This window comes from Sinohyriopsis cumingii, chromosome 19 (assembly GCF_028554795.1).
Source record: "Sinohyriopsis cumingii isolate HCF-2022 chromosome 19, ASM2855479v2, whole genome shotgun sequence".
Classification (NCBI taxonomy): domain Eukaryota; kingdom Metazoa; phylum Mollusca; class Bivalvia; order Unionida; family Unionidae; genus Sinohyriopsis; species Sinohyriopsis cumingii.
The window spans coordinates 23,300,872-23,326,356 of NC_142979.1; the positions used below are offsets into that span (position 1 = coordinate 23,300,872).

The window sequence follows — 25,485 nt, forward strand, 5'->3', positions numbered from 1 at the left end:
AATTAACCAGTTGTTCTTCGTGGTCTGAATTTATGATATTAATGACATTACTGATATTTATATCGTAAAATGAATTATACAGGTTATTACCGTTATCAGCGTTGTGTAAAAGCCAATAGTATTCACCAATATTATTGACACGAAATTGATCTCGTTTATCCCATACTCGTTTTTCTATGTTCCACCAAAAACTCGAATAATTCATTTTGATATTATGATGAAAACTTTTCGTCGATGTAAAATCAGCCCGAGTTGGTTCTGGTGGTCCATGATATTCTGGCGCAATATCAGGCCAACCTAGTACGGATCTTATCGTGGACTGATAAATATCAACGGCATAATCAGGCGAGTTTATTTCGATTGCAGAAGACACTGTTGGTTCATGAACGTTAATCGATATTTTTGCTTCTTTTCCGGTTATTGATTTTATTCTACGAGCAAATTCATCATTGATTTGTTCGATCTCATAACTACCAGTTGGTATTCCATCAACAACCCAGTCAGGTGTTCCATCGGGTTTATTCTTATTAGCAAATACAAGCGAATTATTTGCTGTTGTACCATTAAATGATCTTGATCTGATATTTGGCCAACTATGGTATACTCGTAATTGCGCTAGTGCAATTTCATTTGCGCGAATTGCAGTTGGAAAATTGATGTTAAATTCAGGATTAATCGAGCTTACCGAGATCATCGTGGTTTTGTGCGGGGTTGTGTTCGTCATGATCTGCTGAAGTAATTCCGTCATTATTAATACTCGTACCTTTAATACCAGCGCAGTTGTATATTTTAATCATCTCTGAAAACTCAAAATCGGATATAATTCCATCACTGAGACTCGCTGATAACAACGAGGATAACCTCGTGTATGTGACAGTTGCTATGTGTAATTTTATCTTGTAATCGGATAATTTTTCATTTGTGCAAGTACATATTTTTTTGCAATGATATTAAGCACACCTGCAGTCGTTGTTGCTGCTGAAATACAAATAGTCACAGCTACTGGTGCCATCATTGTTACCGCGGATAATATTATTCCAGCTCCAGCAACAACAGCGGATACCGAATAAACAACAACGTCAATGATAACTAATCGTCGTTGATACTTTTTTTATTTTTACTGTATATTGTTCGACTCGATCTTTCAACGCTGTCTGCCATTCACGCGCTTGATTGTACCTAAATCTTTGAACATCGATTGAGGTACTCATTATATTTTATGCAGTATATAAAGTATATAATTGAGGTGTTTCAACTACAAATTCCAAACACCACCAGAAAGATGTTGCGGTTAATTTCTTATCAGCTGCTTCCAGTGTAAATATTTCTTCGGTTCCTTTATTTAATACAACAGATACAACCCCGGAAAACTTATCAGTTGAATGACGCCATGGATACGTTGTAAATATTTCAAATTTTTCAGCACTAAACACAGACAGCCTGTACACGCCAGTGACTGTTGCGGTATATTTGAAAGTATTATTTTGCTGCGACCATGTTGCGAATCCCGATGATACCGTGTATACGGTGTTGGTAATATGCCCGGGAGTTATTCCGGCTGAGATTTTAATCAGACTGGCTTTATTAACGATCTCAGGAATCCCCGCTACGACTGACACTAACGTGATGATATGGCATTTTATGATTATACTCGTGTTTTTAAATAACAGGATTAAAGATTTTCCACTGGTGCATCAACGACCCTCATTCGACCACTACCACCTTCAAGTAACATTTCTTTATTGCTGAGCATAACCGCGATTGCTCTGTAGGCGCCGCGAATAAGTGGTGGACCAGCTATATCAGGAGGAGGGTCAGTAACACGAGCTCGAAAGTGTATATCAACAACAGATTGCTTGGGTTAATCAAGATGTTCCAACGAAAAATAATAAATCTGATACAGTTTTGTAAAATCTAACTGTGATATTTGAAGCCCAGTATCCACGTTTTGATCACGTCCCATAAATGACATCAAACGATGATATACACGCGCTACGTGATTTTGATCAAAATTTGACAATATATCCTCAGCTGGTTCTTGATGTCCATTTATCCGCAAGGAAACTTCATTAACTCCAAGTTTGTCAAATATCATATGTGAATGTTCCTGATTATTCGTCCAAGCATTATCTTGCAGCGCAATAAAAATATGTCGTGGCACAAAAACACCCTGTTCTGATGCTATATTCCATGTGAATAAACCATTAACAGAACTTGAAGCAGCATCTGTGGTTACTGTTAACCATGATAGCAATGATTTACCGCCTTGATCCATAAAAGAGATAAATTTTTGTTTTTCAGCAATAGATGGAATCATTACTGACATCCACAATGAAAGTTTTGTTATATTTACTTTACCATCAGCAACACCAGCACCTCGCCAGATTGCATCATTATCATCACCTTTTCTTACAAGCACAACTGTGTGTTTAGCTCCAAAGATGACCTTTCTAACATTTCTGCAAAATCCAGAGATGTGAGACAGTGGAATTGCACATGAAAAATTTCTATTATCTCCTGACAACGCTGCTCGGCGTGTTGCAAATCCTAGGTTGTAATTCTCATTAATTTTTCCAATAATATCAAAAGCAGCACCTGGTCTATCCTCATGTTCAAAATCAACTGGTTGATTAACAACTGCAGTATTTTGTGGTGTTTGTATTTTAATATACTGAACATGATCAGCGTGATTGGTAATATCCTTAGCAAACATCATTGTTGGACCGGCTGATCTTGTGTAATCATCAGAATATCTCGCTAGACCAATTATTGTTGTAGCAACATCGACATCCTTCTGAATTGATTCAATATTTTTTCCATCAATCATGTATGTGGCGCTATCAAACAGTGCCATAATCCCGTTGTTGACAAAACCAACACGCAAATTGGCACCATGTGGCGTATTAGCTAGAACATTCGTTACAAGTCTACCTTTTACTTCAATAAACGCCTCAGCGGGTAAAAAATATCTACTTGTATCATGAACCTGTCATTCGATTCTCCCCCGCTGATTTGGTTGTCTTGCGTCATAGGAATAAAATTGATAATCACGTACCGATTCATCTTTGAGGACCGGTGCATCCATGTCAAATGCTGGGTCGGACATACGTTTAAACATTTTATTGTAATTATCATTTGTCCAAATGGTGATCTAAAATTATCATCGTCGACGAAGACCGCTTCCTGCTATTAAATTTGCTGTTATATTTCTTTCTGCTTCTTCAGATAATTCCGCTAGTTTTTGATTTGCAGCCTGATTTATTATTTTACTGACATTTGCTGGCATAACCTCAGTGCTGGCCAGTTTCATTGGTTGCTGCTGTTTTCTTCGTACTAATCGAGCTAGTCTGTCCTTGACAGTCGAGAACGCTTTACTGACAAGATTACCAATGGCGCCAGGAATTTTATCACGAACAGCCTCAATAGCCTTCATCCCTAATTGTTTTGCAATCGGTATTGCTTTTGGAGCCATCCTTCTACATAGACCCTGAACAACATCACCAAGTCCATCTCCGTAAATTACTTTGTAATTTGGCAGTCGTGAGTTTACTACCCTGACCATGATCGGTCCACGTTGAGCAGTGTGTATAATCATTTTTATATACTGATTAATTAATTGTTTAGTCGCTGTGATAATCATCAGCAATTTCATAAATAAGGAAACGATAAATGCTGCGATCCATAATACCACCTTGAAATAATCTTCGACAAATATCAGATATTTCATTAACAATTTCTGTTGAGTTATTTCCGGCACGTTTTCCACCTATGAGAACTTCTAACCGTGACACGTCATTGAGGATATTATTAGGACAAACAAAATTATTTCCCAAACCACTGCCAGTAGCTCCTTCTTCTGTTGTCTCTGTGTCTTTCTTAGATAAGGATCTTCTTGCTTTTTTAAGATGCTTCTCTTTAAGTTTCGGAGAAGAAGACTGTTGTTGTTCTATTTGTCGCAGAGGTGGAGAAGATTGTTGTTGTTCTATTTGTTGCAGAGGTGGAGGAAGTTGATATGAAGGTTCCTGCTGGGAGAGTTGTTCTTGTTTTAGTTGTTCCAGTCTCTCTCTATAAAGTCTTTTTACTTCTCCACTAAGACTTTCGTATTCAGGACCTCTAGCCTGTTTTTTGTTGTAATATACGCGACATATCCATCTAATAAAATTATCATCACTTACTTTTTCATGACGGGTTTTTAAAATACCAGATTTATTAAATATACCAAATAATATTGCTTCGGGTAATTCTTTTTCTTCAGTATTCCTAATATCTTCGACAATCCCTTCGTTAAATCTTGCAATCAATTCTACGTTTTCTTCTACTGGTTTGGGTTCAGATGCAAGTTTTTTTTTTCTCACGTCGGCGACTTCAGTACGAAATTTTCCAATACCTTCAAGTATTTCTTCATCGACAGGTGGAGGTTGAGCTGCAGCTATATCAGTTGGAAGATCTCGTAAAATCTTTTTTGTTTTCTTGGTTCTCGCTGCTATTTTCTCAGTCTGCGCTGCAGTTTGTTCTAGTACTGGAAAAATACCCTTTTTCCTCTTCTCATCATCCTCAATATCTCCCCATATAGTTTTTTCAACAGCCACTGAAGCTTTTTCAGTAGCTGTAGTGACGGGTTTAAATAGTTTTTCAATGTCTTCTTCGTACTCAACTTGTGCTTTTTGACGTTTTTGCAAGTTTTTTCTAAATGAAACTCTAACAGGAAGAAAATTTTTGATTGCTTCTAATCGTTCTCGAGCTATCCTTGCAGTATGAGATTCCGGATGTACCATTTTATTATAATATAATGATTTAATTATAGCAGCAGAGGGGGCCATGACCTCAAGTTGGTTCGTTTTTTTTGTAATAGTAATTTTAATTTACAAAAATAAATGGTCTAATTAACCGGAGTCCTCAATCATTTATTTCAAGCAAATATTCAGCTCGAAATATTTTTAGTTAGAAGCCTTATTTCAGTTTTTGGACGCTTCCAAAGTTGGTCTGTTCGCCCCCTCTGCTGCTCCCCGGAAAGAACTACCGACCCTCGAGAAGCTACGGGCAAGCTTTCTCGCATACCCACATTGGGCCGAATCAGAGACTTGAACTCACGCAGACAGAGGTGAGATGGCAATGATCCGTAACGGAGACCGCTTTAGACCACTCGGCGCCCCAGAGAGCTATTTTGAATATTTTCCTGTGACAAGGAAGCTAAAAGAATGTATGTGCTTTATGCATGAATCAAGTTCACTAGTACTATAACAAATTAGCATACTTTTCATTACCCCTCAACCATCTAGATTTTTAAATATTTACGTCTGTAGCAGACACATGTAAATACGTAAGCCAAGTTGGCTACTCATTTGCAGCCAAAGTTACGCATTTGATCTCCAATGCTCGTCTGTGACAGGCATTCACCAACAAGCCAGCCCATTTCCAAGCCTAACTCAAAGCAAACCTCAACCACATTACAGATTTAGCTTCTGTATAAATTTATAAATGCTAGGCTTGAGATAATTAGGTTCATGTCTTCTACCTTAAAAATTAGGAAGTGTCAAAATACGAAATACGAAGCTATCCGGATGTGCACTGCAAGATACTGTTGTATTACTGTCCAGGTGTTTCATTCAGTTGGACTTTGTCCTTGATGAAATACTTGTAGCTTACCGGCGTTATACCGGCATTAACAGGTTCGTCTTGCAAACAGAAAGGTAAAAAAAGGTTTAACATAACATCTAAATCCATACAAATGTTGCACGAAACAAAATGCAGATGCAAATCAAATACTATAAACTGGTGCAGGAAATTTTATTTATTTTATAGTGATATAAATGATACAGGTCATGTAGGCGTCCATCGCCAGTTATTTCAGTAATGGGTGTAACCTTTTGTAGTTTGATTCCACATGTCTTTAAACGACAGTTATTCACTTTATTTCGATCCTCATACATCCATATTACTTTTGGAAGGTCATTATTTACACACCCGAGAAGTACCGCCATGTCAGCCAATTCTGCACGTCGGGTAATTCTGCGCAACGATACGTCATTTCTGTAAACATTGGATCACGTGCTATTTTGGGTCAAAAATCCATTTTATATCCAGAAAGAACAATTGTACATTAATTAAGAAAAATGATATTGATAAAGTGTACAAAAATATCCCACATTTAGACTCGAAATGCACATAAAAATGTGATTTCTAAATGGCAACGTGAAGACCCACTCCATGACCTTCTTGAACCTGTAACCCCAGAAAATTCGATTTACTATGCATCTTTTAGAATCATACAAATAAATACAGCATATAAAAGATGGAAACGTGTACCTTAAAACAAAACTATTTTAATCCAGTTTTGCAAAAAGCTGTCCCACACATACAAAATCGTCTGCTACCCAACGTGTCTACTTGTCGCTAGAAAATAAATTCTCAACAAATTAGGTATATAGTCTGTTTCTAAATTCTGTAGGAACTTTTCCCCATCAACAAAACGTTGTAAACACATTACATCCTATTCATTGTTGTTTCACTTCCACGTAATAGCTTATTTTTCATAAAATGTTGAACTTTACTAACTTTTTTACAAGATCGGTTTAGTCTGCTTAATGTCTCTTGCCATTTATTGGCATTTTTATGTTGAGTTCTGTAAAACTAGCTATAAACCGGACCTAATTACTCGACTGAACTGCTGACAGAAACAGTCCAAAGCAATATATTTTATTTCTGTAGCCCTATGGACAAACATTAAATCTTTTAAAAGCTATGCGCAGAATAGGCCGACATATCGCGAGTCAGGAAAGCAGGGGGGTAGTATCCTCTTTGTCCAAAATTAATATTATTTTGAACAGAATATTCTGGTGACAATTGCATTTTTCAAATGGTAATCATTGCTGTATTTTATTTTTGTCAATCGCTCAAATTCGGTATGCGTTTTGCTTCAGTATTGGAAACGAAAACCTTAGGTGCGCAGAAATGCCAGACAGCAGTGTATATATCTTCCAACACTGTATTTTTGTGAGCAAGGTATTATCGCAGCAAACAGGTTTTACAGAATAATTTTGAACACGCTCCGTCTATTGGTTGTTTACAAATGTAAAGCTGTAGCCAGGAAGGATGCAAATCTGTTAGAGAATAATTACCTCAAAAGTGTCAAATTTTGTTAATTAAGTTATACATTGAAATACAATGAACATCAATTTTTTTTAAAGTGCATGCAATTCCATTGATCATCATATACAAAACTCTCGCCAAACTTACTATATCCACATTGGCCTTGATTACGAAATACACACAGTTTATCGTCTGCAGTTTGATGTTTATAGGTCACAGAGGTGATGTACATGTACTTACAAGGTTGCACTTGGAATTTCATTCCAGAGCAGCCAGTATGGATCAAAATTGACAAAACATTGCATATGATCCTACTTATCCTACATAAACAGGAAAGCAATGATAGTTAAACTTAAAATTAGTAATATTTTAATATTAATAATAATATATTCATTTATATTTAAAGACCTTTTTGCCCCTTACTCCTTACCTTGGGTTTCTACTTACATATTGCTCTCAAAGTTATCTTGTTAAAAATGCATCAAATTGACCTTACTAATCTGGAGTAAATATATCAATTTCAACACATAATTTTGTTAACCATTTTGGCCCCAAACTGCAAACATTTCCTTGAACATATGTGAAACAGCAGACAATCTTGATCAGTCATAGGTGTAGGTAGAGTAAACAATTGTTTATTGTAAAAGAAAAGAGCTGTGTACATGTATAAAATAAAGCAGCATTGTACATAGAGCAAAGACATTCCCACACCTTAGACTACCAGTGTCATTCTAAATTTTAAAAAATCTCCATACTTTAATTAATATAGGGGACAGAGGTACATAAAATGTCTTCATGACAACTCGATCAAGGTGCAGCACTGATAAAGGCAAAATGCATTTGTTTTTATTAATAAAGACAAAGTTTGTCAATGAAAGTTTTTGTTTTTGGGGTAGAATATTTTGAAAAGTGTGGAATATCAATTGTATACCTTATACCAGGCTGCATGTGCTACCATCTACATCATTATTTGAATGGAGTTTAATGCAGAGGGTCACAGGGCCTGAAAATAGCGATGGTCCAAGGTTAGGGACATGCAGTTTTCTCAGTAGGACCCAAGAACTTGTCGTAAGACTGTCAGACCTACATGTATTCCTCTGCAGTCTCAGAATTGTTTCTTAAGCAATATGAAATATCAACAAATATATACGCAAAATTACATACAAGCAATGTTACTCAAAGCCTACTGTTGCTGTGTGTCATGATAGTCACACTGGAACAGTGTATATGGAAAAGTACAAGTCCGTGCTATTTTACCTCTAAAAGTCAAGTACACTTCCACATCAGTTTAAAATTCCCAAGACCTAAAACTTAATCTTGTTAAATGGGCTTTACCTTATTACTTGACAAGAGGCAATTCCTAAGTCATATACTTGAAGTCTCGTTCAGTGAGACTTGAGATGTCTAATGTAATAGCTTGCTAAAAAAAAATATGTTCACACATATTGTATGACTGGTCCTGTACTGTAAGGTTGAATTAGCCATTGATTACAACACTAAAATGTGAACCAGCTTGCAACATATGGTTCTGCTCCAAAGAACACAAGTCACAAGTTTATTTACTTTAACTTTGGTTTATCATCTGTCAGCAAATCCCAAAAATGAAGAAAATGGACCCCACCCCAGCTAAAAAGAATTACCCAAATAAGGATGCAAAGTATGATGAACACCACTGGAAAACAAATTGGATGTGGGTTGAATATGATCGGGATGCAGGAACAATTTTGTGTTGAACCTCTTTAAAGTTCCCTGATTTAGCCCACAGATTCAGCATCGTCTGTCGCTATGTTTTTGTATTGAATTTCATGTTCCTCACAACAGCTCAGACATCTGGACCTGCCACCCATCAAAACTATTTTCAAGCCCTGGGTCATGTGAAGCTTATTGATACATATAACAATATCATATGAATTTAACCCTAGATATAGCTCAGAACGACTTAACCACAGATGTAACATTATCATATGAATTTTGCTTAAAATGTGTATCTAAGATTTCTATTTTGTTTCATCTGTAAGTTTTAATTCCAGATATATTTTTAAGGTTATTAAGAAAATGGTAGCTCTGTCCAAGATTGCTGAGAGCCTCCCCCAGGACTATGGTTATGTGATTTTTGTTGGTCTTGGAAGCACCTTTGTCAACATGTGGATGGCATATAATGTTGGAGCAGCCAGAAAGAAATATGAAGTTAAGGTATAATGTGTAAAGCAAAAAATGAAATCCCTTATTTGGGGATTTTTATTTTTAAAATGCCTAAACATTATGTATATATTGTCTGTTGACCTCTGAAAAATTATGAACAATTTACTGCTTATTGCCATACATTGCTTCATTTTAATGTCATGTTCAAGGTTAAATGATTTTACCACACTTTTTTTTTTTAACATTGAAACACTGGTGCTGTTATTGGCAACCTTGTCATCATTCAAGTTTTTGTGCAAGTCTATAATACTTGAAAAGGTGAGACACAGCATTCAATGGAAACCTTGTTTTTAAAGTGATGACTCTGACCTTGTAATTTTTTAACTCTGAAGATAGTTGTAATGCTTTATGAAAACACATATCATAACGACAGAATGTGTTACGTACATTTTTTTAAGGTACACATGCCAGAGGTCAGGGTCATAAATACAATATGACCTGTAATTTGATCTTTTTTCTTTGCATTAGATTAATCTGTTACATATTTTCTGTTAGTTATAATGAACAACACCTTTATGTGTGTGTATATATATGTATATATATATATTTTTTTTATCAAATATATCAAGCTTACAATTTGAATTTCTTTTTTCCTCAATTTTAGTATCCAGTTATGTACCACAAAGAAGATGGACATATTTTCAACTGTATACAGAGGGCACACCAAAACACGTATGTACAGTACTAGTGTTATTATTGTTAATATTATTAATATTATTACTGCCAAACCAACATTTTTGGGAAGTGAGATATAGCACTCACTTTTCTAGCATTTTTCATTCCCATTAGTTTGTTGAGGGTTTGGTTCAAGTTTTTTATTTGCATATCTTTCAGTAGATTCTCATCATACTTGTCATGAATCATCATTTTGCTGCTTTGCTTGTCACTTTTACCTAAAGAAAACTGTGCTCATCTGACATCCAGTATGATTGCCATGGCAGCCATCTTGAAAATTTGTTCCTGCTACTCCAGCTAAATGGAAAGTCATATTGATGTTGTATTTTCATTAGTAGACTTTTTATGGTGTCTTGTTAGTTTCTGATGAAAATGGATATGCTTGGACATCAAATATGGTCACCAAAGTGGCAATCTTGAAAATTGTATTGCACTACTTATCATTGAATGAATGTTTATATCAACATCCTTAGTTTCACATAAAGCCTTGTAGTGTTTAGTTAGTTCTACATGAATATGGTGCTCAGACATCCAGCATGGCAGCCATCTTGCAGATCTTTTTATTGCATTTCATCCTGAATGAAAAGTCATATTGGCATGAGGTTTTCACCAGAAGACTTAGTATGATGTCTAGTTGGTAGTATGACGTCTAGTTGGTCCTAAATGAAAATGACATCCAATATTTCCTATACAGTATCCATCCAGCTACTACTATACTTTTTGGAGTTGTTGTCATTTATGTCTTGTAGTTTAATGCAATGACTGACACAGTATCATCAGATATGTGGTTTTAGTAAGATGTTATTTCTCTTTTTTATATGCAGATGGATACATTGTCTGACAGAATTATGTGAAAGCAACTAGTCTTGCGGTTTTTAGTGGGTTGCTTTGAAACTTAATACATATTAGGTTCATCATCAGAAAATGTTCATCTTGACAGGTTAATTTACTCTGACCATTCTCAGAGGAGTAATGCAGTTTATATGACTTCATTGTCATCTCCATCATGGGATAGAGATAGGATACAGGAGATAATGGGGTTATATTTATGGAATAAAATTGCTCTGTTTCTTCATCATTTTTTTTTTAAACCCATGGTCGCTGAGTGGTTAGCATGCCAGATTCATGTTAAGTGATGCGGTGGGTTAGACTCCTGTTGATAATATAGTCTGGATCGGCTGCCAGGGTGTCTTTAGGCTTTACTACAATTGTCTTGACATTAAATAGTCTTTCATTTGCTGGCATGCCTTTCAGCACTGGTCAAACAAGCTTTCATTAATTTTCATTGTCAAATTTTTGACCAGTAGTAGATCAATGTAATATTTTTGTTTGAATGCTTGGTTTTGAAATGACTCAGCATCTTTATTTTGCAGGTTAGAGTCATATCCACAATTTCTGATGCTCCTGTTTATTGGTGGTTTACAGTATCCTGTAAGTAATTGAGCATGTGCTATACAGATTGCAAAAAAATGAGAAATTCTTCCATCTATCTGCATTTTTTAGTGTGTAAATTGGATATAGCAAAATTTATTTGAAACACAAAAGAAAATTGTAGACACAATCATAGTAACTCCAGCCATAGAACATTTTACGTTTTGTAATGAAGAATATGTGCAAGCACCGAAAACCTCAAACAATGTTGATGCAAGACAGATAGAGAATGATACGTGATTAATGGATGTCTGCTTATGTGATATAAACAATGACTGTGGAGTTTGAAATGATAGTCATTATATTGCAACATCATTTTAATAGCATTTGTTTCCTAAATGCTATGAACTCTGTGATGGCTTAGATGTAAAATGAAGTAGTTTCGACTTCTGCTCAAGTAAACTTATGAAAAAAAATTCTTATACACTTTATATAATCACAACAACATTCATCTGAAAGATAATGATATAGGTGAATGAAAATATGTAGGCCTTTGGTGGAAAACAACTAATGATTTATGACTAGCTGTAAATTGGCCATGCAAGCTTTTTGTTATGAAAAACCAAAGTGATTTCAGTAATTGTGCCATTCTAAAAAAATATCACTTGCTAACATTTTGTTGGCTATTTAGGGAGAGAAGTGAAGAGTGTGATCCAGTTTTTAGCTCCTCTGGTACTGTCTTGAAAACATGTTTCTTCAAACATAAGAAAATAGTTTTGCAAGCAGATATATGTGTTGGAGTTTCTGAAGAATATTGGAAATGGTTTAAATACTTGGCACTTGAAATAAAGATAAGACTTGTCTTGGATTCCTGAACATTTTTTCCCCCCAGTAGCGCATCAATCCCTTCAAGGTACTATTTGCTTACAAACCTACTAAAACTGGATGTGTTAATTTGTTATCAGCTTGGTAAGGATTGATACAATGTTTGTGGTTTTAAAAGTTTAAAGTGTAACTTCTGTAGTTTAGAAATTTTAACAAGCACAATAGTTGACAAATTTAGGAAGGTAATGACATTATGAAATTTTATTTTTTGTCAGTGGAATTATAGTTGTACACAATCTGATTAAACTCAAGATAATCAGATTTGACAAAAATCTGATGGATACTCATACAGGGTCAGGTTCTCCTGGCATTTCAATTCACAATCAAATTTCACATTTACAAGAGTGATTAATTTCACTTGCAACGAGTCATTTCTAATGGTATATAATAAAAAGACAATATTCCTTCTACATTAATACTGGATATATTTCATCTTGTGGTATCACAAACTCTGTATTTAAATCGTGGCTTTGCCATCTTTAAAATATCATGTGTTTGGTACCACATGATGAAATATATCCAGTGTTAATACAGGAAAAGAATATATCCTTCATATACTTTAGGAAAGCTAAAAGTGAACTTGACTCGTTCACAAATCTATATAGAAATATTGATTTGAAAGTTAAAAGTATGATATTGTATTTGATTAATCAAAAATGATCATGGGTGTATCATTGCAGGAAAATTTAAATTTTGTAAATAATAAATATATTGAAATGCAAGACTGGTTTCCTTGATGTTGCTTATAGTGTTATGGTATTTTGATCTTGTCTTTTCAGAAAATCTCTGCAGGCACAGGTCTTGTGTATTTGGTCAGCAGGATCTTGTATGCCAAGGGATATTACACTGGCGGTAACTATAATTATTTGTTCCTGCGTTATTTGTTGTAAAATTATCACAAAATAATGATTAGAGAGAAAATAAATCATCAAGAGTATCATAGCGGTTTATGTTCATGTGAGTCTGACACCTTCCTTTAAATGTTTAATTTAGCTGTTTTGTCAAGCTTCTGCAAATGGGTATCCTGAAGCACTGAATAATAGTGATTATTTTTCTTCCATATCATCTTAACTGGTATCAGTTAGAATATACGTAACAAATGTTTAAATTACCAGCACATCTATGGAAAACCTTTTTTGTATTTGAGCTTGTTGGTACCATTTGTAGATGCCAGTAAGTTCAATCACTGGAGACTCAGTTTTGTGACATTCAGATACCCATCTGGTATGGCAAACAGTTGTAATATGTGCATTGGGAAAGTACAGTATCCAGTTCTTTACATGTTGTTGTTGTTGTGGGGTTTAACGCCATTTTTCAGCACACGATAGGCTGTACGTGGCGGCCAGTATTAATGGTGGAGGAAGAACCCGGAAAAACCCCAGAAAGAACCACCGACCCACAAGAAGCTACTGGCAAGCTTTCTCACATACCCACATTGGCCAAATCTGAGACTCGAACCCACGCAGACAGAGGTGAGATGGCAATGATCCGTAATGCAGAGTGCTTTCGGCCACTTGGGGTCCCAGTTCTTTCCATGTAATGAATTTGTTAATTCTTAAGTGTTTTGCTAGACTGCTTCGGTGGCCTAGTGGTTAGAGCATCTGTCTCAGATACAGCAGGTCACAGGTTCAGACCCTGGCTGAGTTGTACCAAAGACTTATAAATATGGTACTAACATTAAGAGGTTAGTGTTATGACTGGTCAGCCTGGTTTCTGGATAATGTGACTGGGTGGGACATTATGCTACATGTCTGCGACATGATACCCCAGTGCTAGACATTACTATAAACTGCCACACTACAGACATCATTGTGGTATGACTCAAAAATTGTTAAAGCTACATTAAAAATCCAAATCACATGCACACACACAGAGACTTTTAAGAGTGTTAATTTTTGGACAACTAAGAAAATGTCTAATATATCTCTTTTCCAAAAGAAGTAAATGAAGAAACACATTCCAGCAGAATAGCCAATGCATGATGAAATCACTAATATAGATAAATACTATCAACAATCACATATATCATGAAATACTGCAGAAACATCAAGAGTAGAAACCTGAAGCCTGCTAAGCAATGGCTGCCATTTCTTTTTTTCTTCCATAACAACATTCTTACAAGGCATGTCACATACCACATTGGGGGACCTATATTTAAGATTAATTTCACAGCTCAATATTTTAAATTTTTCATCACTTTTCTTTCCAACCTAGAACTTTCAAGCCATTTGAGCTTAGGGGATGAAATTTGGTATGCTTGCTTGTCTTCATTGGAAGGTGTCATGAACCATGGCATAGTGTACTATACATATTAAAAAGGTGTGTCATGAATGTTGGGTGGGCTGTGATCAAGGTCTCAGATTAATAGCTTCAGTTTTCTGTAATATTTTCAATTCCACTCAACAACTCCAATGCATTTGGAGATTGATTGTACCATTAGGTTAAAAACATCCCCATGTGTCAGAGGTCATCTGTGAGAGATTTATTTACTGTAATTGCATATTCATTGTCTCCCACCTTCTTATGTAAAGTAGTTTCTTGTATCCATGTTTCCATCCATTCATCCCTCAATACTTTTGTTTGTCCACAACTTGTAAGCTATTTGACATTAAGGGCACAAAACATAGTGTGCTTGCACATACAACCGCTCTTGTGGTTAGAGCGTCCGCCTAGGAAGTAGGAGGTCGTGGTTTCGAATACCAGAGACTTACGTAAATGATACTAGCAGCTGACTTGCTAGGCGCTCAGTATTAAAAGGTTAGTGTTATGACTGGTCGGCCTGGTGGTGTTGTTGTTGTAGGGTTTAATGCCATTTTTCAGCACACGATAGGTTATACATGGCGGCCAGTATTAATGGTGGAGGAAGAACCTGGAAAGAACCACTGACCCACGAGAAGCTATTGGCAAGCTTTCTCACTTACCCACATTAGCCGAATCCGAGTCTCGAACCCACACAGACAGAGGTGAGATGGCAGTGATCCATAATGGAGAACGCTTTAGACCACTCGGCCACTCGGGGCCCCCGGCCTGGTGTCAGGATAATGTGTCTGGGTGGGACATTATGCTACATGTCTGTGGCATGATGCCCCAGTGCTAGATATCACTATAAACTGCCACACTGCATATGTTGTAGCAATATGACTGAAAAATCATTAAAGCTACGTTAAAAGTCCTAATCACACACACACGCTTGCATATACAACATTTCAGGATCCTATGTTTGAGATCATGGTCATGCCAATATATTTAGTTTTCCATTAACTTTTCTTACCATACTATGACTTTAAAGCCATCTGAGATTAAAAGATGAAACTTGGTATTCAGGTTCATTATCAAGAAAAGATGTATCACATATGGGACTGGCAATTGTATCTTCAGGGTCAAGGTTACAGCTAGATATTTCATTTTTTTTCCATACAATTATTTGTTGCTTTATTTTTTTCAGCTATTTGAGATTAAGGGATGAAATTTTTTATATTTATCCATCATCATTACATGATGTGTTGCAAATCAGTTCTGTCTAGAAGGTTTGAAATTTAATATACTTGTTTCTCATCATTAGAAGGTGTGTCACATGCCACATTAGGATTCTCTACTTCATACCCAAACAAATTTCTTGCACAGGTCTGGAATTCTGGAAAAGATCTAAAATTTGAACGTTGCTTTTCCTGGTGTTGAAAATCCCTTGAAAAATGACATAAAGTCTTGAATAGGTCTTAAAATTTCATTACTAGTACCATCTTAGTCCAAAAGCTGTAACTTAACGTTCTTTTGTTTTTGGGAGATGTTTTAGTATACAGATTCAGAGCTCATTGGTCTAGAATCTTTCTTTTTTTAAATTTGTGGCAGAAACCCTGTTTTAAGTTTTCATACATACTTTTCACTCTATAACCTTAAATACAAATGAGATTAAGGGATGAAACCTGATATCCTTACACATCATGAGGCTGTGTCATGAACCATTGGAGGGGAGGGTCCTATTTTCAGGATCAAGGTCTCAGGTTACAATTTGCAGTGCTCTGTCACACTTTTCATTCCAGTTGACAACTTCAGCACTGTCTGAAGTTAATGGCTGAAATATGGCATACTTGTATATTATTAGAAAGTGTGTTGTATACCATATTGTGGGTCCTGTTGTTGAGATTACAGCTTAATATTTTGCTGTCACACTTTCCTTTCCACTTTCTTACTTAAGAGCCCTTTCAGCTTTACAGATGAACATGGTATACTTAGATGTTACATACAGAAATTGAAGATCCTGTCATCAAGGTTAAGGTCATGGGTCAGTACTTTTAGTTTTCTTTCAAACAAATATTTTCCATTGTGTAACCTTAGAGCCATTTGAATTTGAGGAATGAAACTCTGAATATTTGTTGTGTAGCAAGCATTTTAGGTTTCAGTAACATTTTCCTATCCACTCCTCAAATTAGAAAAATGGAGAAAATCTGGTATTCTTGCATCATGGAACTTGGTATATTCATGGTGTACCCAATATTTTATAAGCGATACTGGTGAAAAAGTCCAATAGTTAAGCAGAAATGTTACCGGTTTGATGTTCCATCATACTAGCACACATTTGGCACCTACTCTAATCGATTTCACATTCCTGTTTTCTGGCATTTCACAAATCTAATAATATTCGGACCACAAGGGAAGTAACTTGGCTCATTAAGTGCCTAATGGCAGCTGGTTATTGACCATTTATTGTCACTTTACTCACTTTCGTGACCACTGATTTCTAAAGTTTTTATTATTTTCTTATAAAGCATATGTGAACACATAATCCAAGCATTTCTGAAGAAAAAAATGGCACAAATGTGCAATGATTTGCTGGCATCAAATTTGAATTTGAAGATTTTCCTGGTTTAAATGTATGTAGATTTTTTGTACCTGCTTTGGAGATGGCAACAAAATAGGCATCACATTCCATCAGCACCCGGCAGTGGCAATTGTTCTGCTCTCATCAGAGATAACTAGCTAAGGTAATCACATGCCATTGGCATCTGTTGCAATAACATTATCAACAATGTTTATGGTGATATATCACACAGTTGTCTGTAAACCCCATTTTTATTGGTGTAAACTGATTGCTGATTTTATTGCTCTATAGATCCTGAGAAACGCCAGTGGGGAGCCTTTGGACACCTTGCCTTATTGGTTCTGTTAGGCAACTGTGTCTCCTTTGCGTGCCACCAGTTGGGATGTTTCTCTCATTAGGTATGTATATATGTATAGGTTTTAACAGCATGTCAACACAGTACTGCATATATGGTGCAAATTACAACTTAATTTTTAAAATATACTCGGGTATATTTACAGGGACACAGTAAACAGGGATGGAACTCAATATAGCTATATTGAGAACATGGTAATTTACAAATACAGCAATGGTTGAAAGAAGTATTGGAAGAGGTGCAATTTCCTGATTGACTTTATAAATGACTTTTCCCCTTTTTTAATTAACAGCTAAAGAAGAATGCTTGCTATTTTCAATTACCAGTTAAACAGCAAATTAATCCCAGTTCATGATATTGTATAACTGTCTACATGTTTTAGATGCACAAGTTTTTCAAATTTAGTGGTCTTACTAACTTTTTCAAAATGATTTATTTACATTAACGTTTTTGAAACAGTAAACAGGGATGGAACTGCAAACACTTTATATTGGTTGTTTGCCCTTGTTATCATCAAGTGCAAAGAATGTTTTACAAAATGGAATTGTTTGACCTCTGTTATTTAATCTTTTGTAGGAAGGGGTGGATTATTCACTTTATGCCTTCCAATTATTTGTATGGATGGCCTGGATTTTTTTCTGTTGCATAGTTTCTGAAGTTAAATACCTTTTTCAGTATTAATTGTAATAAAAATGACAGTTGTCAGATTTTGTATTTTCACTCCATTAATTCCATCAAATTAGGTATTTTGCCTTTCTTCAGTTTTCCTTGTTCGCTAAGGAGCCACACTGAGACTTGCAACTAAAAGGGTGCAGGTTCAAACCTTGCCATTGGATTAAGTTGGGTCTACTATTTATGTGTCCCTGAGGTTCAAGCCCTGCCATTGGATTAAGTTGGGTCTTCTGTTTTTGTGTCCCTGCTCTTTATTCCAATTTACTCAGCAATACATTTAGGTGTCTATGCTCTTTATTCCAATTTACTCGGCAATAGATAATTTCCTTTTCTTAAAATGTCTAATATTTTTCACAGAATTAAAAAAAATGCATTGGTATGTAACTTGACCATTTATTATCATTGTACATTAACATATGTTTTAGTGTGGCACTCGAACAAAAAACTTGATATGTAGCATTGAAATACCTTTATATATTGCTCCCACAGTAACTCACAAACCTGCTTATAATGTGGTGTCATGTGTGGATTCCTTTTTTTTTAATACTAGAAAATGTTCAGAGATTGTTCTCTATTTGTTGAATGTGAAGAAAATTGTGATACAAATTGATAAATTAAACCTTGATACACTGCTTGATTTATTGACAAAAACAGTGGTTATGTACCCAGCAATTTGAATCATCATTATGAAATTCTCAACTTCTGTGTGCAGTCATATAGTTTGTTAAATTTTCTTTCCAGACAAGATTCTCATTACACCGTCAATAACAATATTTGACTAAATTTTGATCAATTATAATGCCTCTAATGCCTACTGGTGGCAACACTTTAATAAATACATATCAGTTAAATAAGTTTTGTCTTGAAATTTGTGTTTAGTTCTCTTTTAATTCAGTTTATGTATTAATATACAAGTAATATAATTAAACTACTTTAAATAACCTTTCTCATTCACAGTTGTGATCAAAACAAGTATGGCAACTTGGCAAAATGAGTACTTGGTGAATAAAACAGTTTGTTTTGCATACACGTTTCATTATGGAGAAGCAAGTTTCAGAGTTTGCGTTGAAATTAAAATTCCTGAATTGGCACTCAGAAATCTCCTCAAAAAAGTTTCACTTTTAATTGCAATGAAATTGTGGCATCTATATTTTGCTAACAACAATAAAAAGAATCTGCTTTCAATGATGACATTTTTAAAAATAAAAGGAATCTTGTTTTTTTGTGAATCAATAACAACAAAGAGCAGGGAGGTAATGTTTTTTCATGATGATTGTTGAAACTCTGGAATAATATTGTTAATGATCTTCTCAGAGGTTAAGTTTGATGCAAAAAAATATAATTTATGCACACAAAAAGGTTACCTTCATTACAGTTATTCCCAAGGCAATTATAAAATGAGACTTCGGCCATTCAAAAGCCCCATTTCCACTTCCAGGTTTTCTTGATGATCAGCAGGGATGGCATCCCTTCTTAATTTATTTAGGTCTCTAGGTAACTTGCATCCTCGCATATAGTGTGGTCTGTGTTCTTGTACCCACTTATTGAGGGAGAGGTGTAGTGTAGTTATATCTATAAGTTGCCAATGAACAAGCCAAACTTATGTGTTGCAAGTTAATCAATTAATGGACATAAAACAGAATTTTTTAATAAAAGTCTAGGTTACTGCCATCATACCTGTCAATATTTGTGTTTCACTCGTTATGCACTAACCTCAATTTCAGAGTGAATTTCCCTCAAGTTAGTAAATGTGGAACCCGGAACAAAACTAAATAATGTCTTGATTAGATACCCTAGTCACTTCCATCATTTGGAACATTATCCTTTAATATTTTCTTTGGTCTCCATGCAGCATTAGATATCTCAATGTACGTTCATTGTTTTCACTGTTTCTAGTTGCTTTTGGCACATTTTCCTTAAGATGTATCCATTTTTGTTTTCCATTAGACACTTTCTCTACATTCGTTACATTTTTTACATTTATTTGTATCTTCTTGTTTATTTTGGGGTTTTGTGTACCCACTAGCTAAGTGTTCTGTAATTTGATACCCATATTGGTACTGGCATTCAGATAGGTATTACCACTTTCAAATTTGTTAAAGTTATATTTTTCTTGCACCTTTTAAGCATGCCACAATTGGCAAATGCAGCCATAAGAAGACTTCTTGAAACATGCACCCCACCTGTTAGCATGTCTAAAGCACACTCACATCGACAAGTGTCCTTTCTGTTCCTTGTGGCCATGAAGATCAAAGCTGCCACATCCTCCTCTTCATCACTAGTAGAACCATTCAGTCATAGGAGACATGGACTTCATAGTTCAAGGAGGTTGCCAACACCTGTGAATGATACTTGCCTTTCTAGTGGAAGGAAAGTGTGGTTATTTTCAATTCAGGTAGAGAAGTGCTTGATTGATAGTGATGTCTGGAGCAGTTCTATGTCGCTTGACTGGTCACTGACCAGTCAGCTGGCATTGGGTGCATGTCACCAGACAGGGTGATGAATTCTTGTCATCTGGCATCTCACCAGTCACTGGCTGGGCTGTGATCTTTGGTTATTTAGTACCAGTCATTGGACAGAACTACAGGAGTAACCTGCAGCATACCTGAACAACACCTTTCCTTATGTTTCTGTTCAGTCTCCTACCACTGACATTGGGCTTGAAATGTATCCTCTTTGCCCTGCCCACTCCCCCACCCCCAGTTGCATCATTGGTTGAGGTTGCTATGGCACTATTGGTCGATGTATCCAGGCAAGCCATAGGCCCTCACCGCCCACTCTGCTGGCTTCATTATTTAAGGAAAATGAGGAGCACCATCACTCCTCACCTTCAGCATTGAGAGGGAAGTAAAGCAATAGTTCTGTTGCACCCTGTTGGCGGAGAAATGATGATGAGCTCTCCATACTCGTGAACCTGAACACATTTGAAAAGGACCCAATTGTGTCAGTTCATTCTCATAGTGTATACATCTCCATCCCACCCAGATGGTCAGGTGACAGATAAAGAGTTCTGTGCAAGAAGCCTTCAGAGTCTTCAGTCACCAGTATCATTTACAGTTTGGAGAGACTTTATTGATTGTATGCTGCTTCCCCACTCATGTGAAGAGCAAAAGGCCAAGAAGCAGCCAGACAGCAGACAGGAGGGTCAGTCCCCTCATCCATGCTTTGGCCTCATGTTTTAACCTCCTTTCCTTGATTCAGGAGTGCCCCATGTAAGGATCTTGATGAGAACCTAGACATTCCTGTTACGGTGCTTGAAGCTATGGAGCTTAAGGCTTGAACCCTGGTTATCACAGCTACACACTATGATGTCTTTGCAGCAGCCCCCTTCAACCAATTGAGGGCAGACTGTTAAACATTACCTTGTAGAGATTTGTGGAGGCTGCTGCCAAGACAATGAGGTGCTTGCTCATGATGTTGATGGCTTTTTCAGGGGAACTTCTTCACCTCTTTAGTAATGCTGCATTAGACACCTCACTGGTTTTGCTGCATCTGTATTTGGTGGCTCAATCTATACAACACTGGTCACTGGGCATGGCAGAGGTCTTGCTGAACTGGCTAAGAAGCATCTGCAACTGGGGGGGGGGGTCTATGGGTGTCCTGTCTCAATGTTTAAAGCATTGGTTCCAGCATAACTCCCAGAAGTCTATGAAAGGAGATAGTCTGTCTTTCCTTTTAGATCTGATACATCACAACAACCTCCTTTGCTTCATGATCCCTCCACCTCAGTTGAGGAACTCCATTGGTGAAGTATGCAAACTTCAGTCCAAAAGGATGGTAGAAAGGGTAAACACAGTATATGGGATTCTTTTCCCATATCATCTTGGTTTCAAAGAAAGGGGGAGAATTTCACCTAGTTATCAATCTTTCCTTATCAAAGTATTTATTTAGGAACAGTGTGTCATGATAAAGACATCAGTCACAGTCAGGATTGCCATTAGGGGTAATGACTGAATGGCTCAGTTGACATCAAGGATGCTTATGCACACATCCTATCTTTCCATCCTACTTGAAATTCCTGTAGTCTTTCTGGACAAAGATATTTTTCAATTTCTGCTCTTTCTTTTTGCCTAGCCTCTGCACTCAGGCCTTTTGTAAGGTGATAGGAGTAATGTCAGTTCACTTGAAATCTTTAGGAATTCCCATTATCATGTATTCAATAGCTGGTTGATTCACAATGTTCACTGATTTCCCTTACTGAAAGACTTGTTACTCCTTCGACAGACAGGGACTTGTGTGGATTTAATCCCCAACCAGGAGAACTCGGCTCTGATTTCATTGTTTGTTCACCACTCTGTCTTGTGAATCACGTTTCCCAAGACAGACATCTTACAAGATTTCAGTGTATGTTGCTTGCAAACTGGATATACTTCCAGGGACTCCTTAAAAGCCAGGATTTCCTTGGGATCCCAGTTTCATCAGCACTGGAGTCTGTCTTTTCTAGTCATACTTGTCCCAAAACTTCTTTCCTGTATATCAGTGTCTCATCGTGCTCTGGGATGCTCACCTAGACCCTGAGGGACTGGTCTTTAAGGTTTTGTAGTATTGGGAGGCTTCTTTTCATAACAACCTAGAAATGATGGCTGCTTTCCTAGCACTGTTGTCTTATGTTTGCTAGGGATAACACATCCTTATAGTTTGGCAGCCACTATCACAAGTTGAATTTATTTATCAAATGGGCTTGTCAGATCTACCACTGAGCAGGGCTGTTACACGTTTGTGCCAAATGAAATGGTGCCCTGGGGGAGCATCACCTTGGCACACACACACCTCAGCTGGAAAAATAATACAAAATCTGCAAAATCCACTCACCCCATCCCATCATATTGCCTGCTCCTTATGCTGACCCTATAACCAAGGGCTCTTTCTTTTCTGAGAATCAGATACCACATGAGGATGCATATTGGTCTTTCTTCTCTGGATGATGTCCTGAGAGCCACATTTGATTCTTCCTTCATCTAGTGACAAACATGAGTGAAGCCATCTCTGTATTAGACCCTGTTTTCTCAGCCCACATAATTGTTAAGTCATTCCCCCTCACACTACTGGCAACAGATGATATGCTCACTTTGGCAGTTAGTCAAGGGGTCATAAGCCTTCTTTCATGAAAAGACTGCAATGTAATATGAACAGGTAATGTTTTACAGCTATTAAAATGTAGTTTGTGGGGTACAACTAATTTTCATCATGTAATATTTTCCTCTCATTATTACCAAAGTCCCTCCTCTCTCCCAGTTATGCACCATATGTCTCAAAGTCAAAGGACAATATTCCGAATTTACTTGAGTGACCAAAGTCTCAGACTAGAACTATGATCCAGTTACTAATTGGACGAAATTCATCGTGAATGGGAAATTAGCACCAGGCAAACTGACAGCAGTGTAAAAATAATGGGCAAGTATTATCAATTAAAATTAGTTTTACCCCTGACTCATACATGTTCCTGACACATTGTAATTTGAAACATTTTTTCCAGTTCTGACTTTCGTTTCTAATGAAGTGCAACGTTTTGTAAAGGAAAATCCTAATGTATATACTCACTTTAAGAGAAGTCCCACTGCAAACTAAACACTCAGATCTGGGTCTCTGCAGTTTGTTTGGACTATTCAGTGGAAAAACAATATAGACCTTAATCTGCCAGCCCATTATGTTACGGTAGGCAATGGTCTGTGTTCTTTGTAGTTGGGCTTGACTTTTAAACATTTGTGTAGTTTTTTAGTTTATGTTAAGAGTTTGTTCTCATATTGATTGTCTGATTTTTTCTTCACTTAAGGTAGTGAATACTCACAGCTGCTCTTACTTCAACTTCTTTCTTTTTCATTTCAGATAATCCAGTAGGCTTCTGAAAATGTTCAAAGATGTTGTGCATAATAAAATGTTTTTCTATAATCGAACAGCTGACTGGTGGTTGTATTTATTGATCATGTTGAACAGATTCAGAAATGCAAGCTTTTGATATGATTATCTAATACAGATTGAATGAAGACATTAGCAGTATGGAACTTGATATTCAGTGTCAAGTACAAATAAAATAAAGCTTTTTGAATTATATGTATACAGAATGTATGGTATGCAACTCAGTATAGATCAAAATCGTATTATGTTGACGTTATATTTCCGTATTATGTTGACGCTATATTTCCTTTGGAATACCAAAGTTACCTGATGGTCATATGTTATTTAGTTTCCAACTAAAAGTATTGGTAATCTTAACTGTGAAATCAATCTGGGTTTTTGTGTAAGAGAACCCCTCTATTTGTCTGTCAAAGAAGCCAAAAGGAAGTCATTTTCCAGGAATTAGGCACAGTCAAGTGAGTGTATTAAACATTGATAGTTTAGTATGCTGGCATCAGTATTTTCATTATTTTACACATGTGCTGTATAGATAATTGCTTCTGAAATAAAAATTTAGCATAACCATCTTTCATAGAGTTGAACACCTATAACTGCTTGTTGTATATGCTTAACTTCCCAGTCACCATTATGAACCATAATACCTATTGCATTTCATAACCTCGTTACATTGTCACCTTTTTTAAGCAGATCATTTACTTGATTATTTTGAGGGGTAATCTAACCTTGGTAATAGACAGTTATGCAAAGTTTGCACAGTATTTCATAAGTAGAGCTACAGATTCATTATGTGCTGTTGTCAGAATTTTCTTGAAAATTAGGTTACACGTAAAGCAACACAGCTGTAACTTACATTACATTGTATATTCATTATTATGAAGGTACATATTATGTAAAATTGTGTCATTTACTAGACAGATTTGGTAAATCATAGGTACAAATATCTATATATTTACATTTATATCACCTGGTCAACAACTCTGTGTTTTGATGCAAAATAAAAGAGTCAGTTATTCAGATTTTGTTGATTTTTTTTATCACAGATCTTCATAACTAAACACTGGATCGATTTCATTTTACACCATTTCCCAGGATATTAAGTGTAGGTGAAACAGAATCCAAGAATTAAAGGTGTCACAGATGGAAAGGGAAATATCTGAAAGTAATCTAAATTAAGTAACAATGACCTAGCTTTAGCTGAATTTTTTAAAATCTTTTGATGCATATAGATACCAATTTTCACAAGTCTGTTGCATTGTGAGTTGTCTTTAGATTTGCCAAAGGAGTTCAGAAAAGCACAATGTAAATAAGCTTAGTTAATCCTAAGGACAAAGGCACATGTAGCAGGTAGGCAAGTGCATGGTATTGAAAGACATGTATATCATGATAGTTTATGGATATACAGTAATAATTGGTGGTATCTGTTTGAGTGTATTTCTACTTTGAGTAACTGCTGCTGGACTAAATGATGTATTTGTATTTTTTTTATAAATATGAAAGGCAGTCATGCAAGAACTGTACCCATCACACTTGGTCTGATATGGTAAGAAGTTTTTCCCCAACT

General features: G+C 36.1%; 1 protein-coding gene across 4 annotated transcripts; it reads left to right on the forward strand.

Annotated features, from left to right (window-relative positions):
- Window positions 1–5,537: 5,537 nt before the first annotated feature.
- LOC149775274 (glutathione S-transferase 3, mitochondrial-like) lies at window positions 5,538–24,938 on the forward strand. 4 transcript variants are annotated; one of them, XM_089943185.1, is made up of 7 exons: window positions 5,538–5,690; window positions 9,133–9,282; window positions 9,896–9,963; window positions 11,340–11,397; window positions 13,002–13,074; window positions 17,333–17,439; window positions 23,895–24,938. In XM_089943185.1, exons 2-6 carry the CDS (start codon window positions 9,145–9,147, stop codon window positions 17,437–17,439), a joined length of 444 nt encoding a protein of 147 aa, XP_089799311.1. In that variant the 5' UTR covers window positions 5,538–5,690; window positions 9,133–9,144; the 3' UTR covers window positions 23,895–24,938. The 4 variants fall into 4 exon arrangements, with proteins under 4 accessions (XP_089799311.1, XP_089799313.1, XP_089799312.1 ...); XM_089943187.1 differs by having other exon boundaries at window positions 5,544–5,669; XM_089943186.1 differs by having other exon boundaries at window positions 5,555–5,690; window positions 9,120–9,282.
- Window positions 24,939–25,485: the final 547 nt, after the last annotated feature.

Coding starts and splice junctions, on each gene's coding strand:
- LOC149775274 (XM_089943185.1), top strand. CDS start 9,145: ATGGTAGCTCTGTCCAAGATTGCTGAGAGCCTCCCCCAGGACTATGGT. Junction 9,964..11,339: donor CAGAGGGCACACCAAAACAC/GTATGTACAGTA, acceptor TTTATTTTGCAG/GTTAGAGTCATATCCACAAT. Junction 13,075..17,332: donor CAAGGGATATTACACTGGCG/GTAACTATAATT, acceptor ATTGCTCTATAG/ATCCTGAGAAACGCCAGTGG.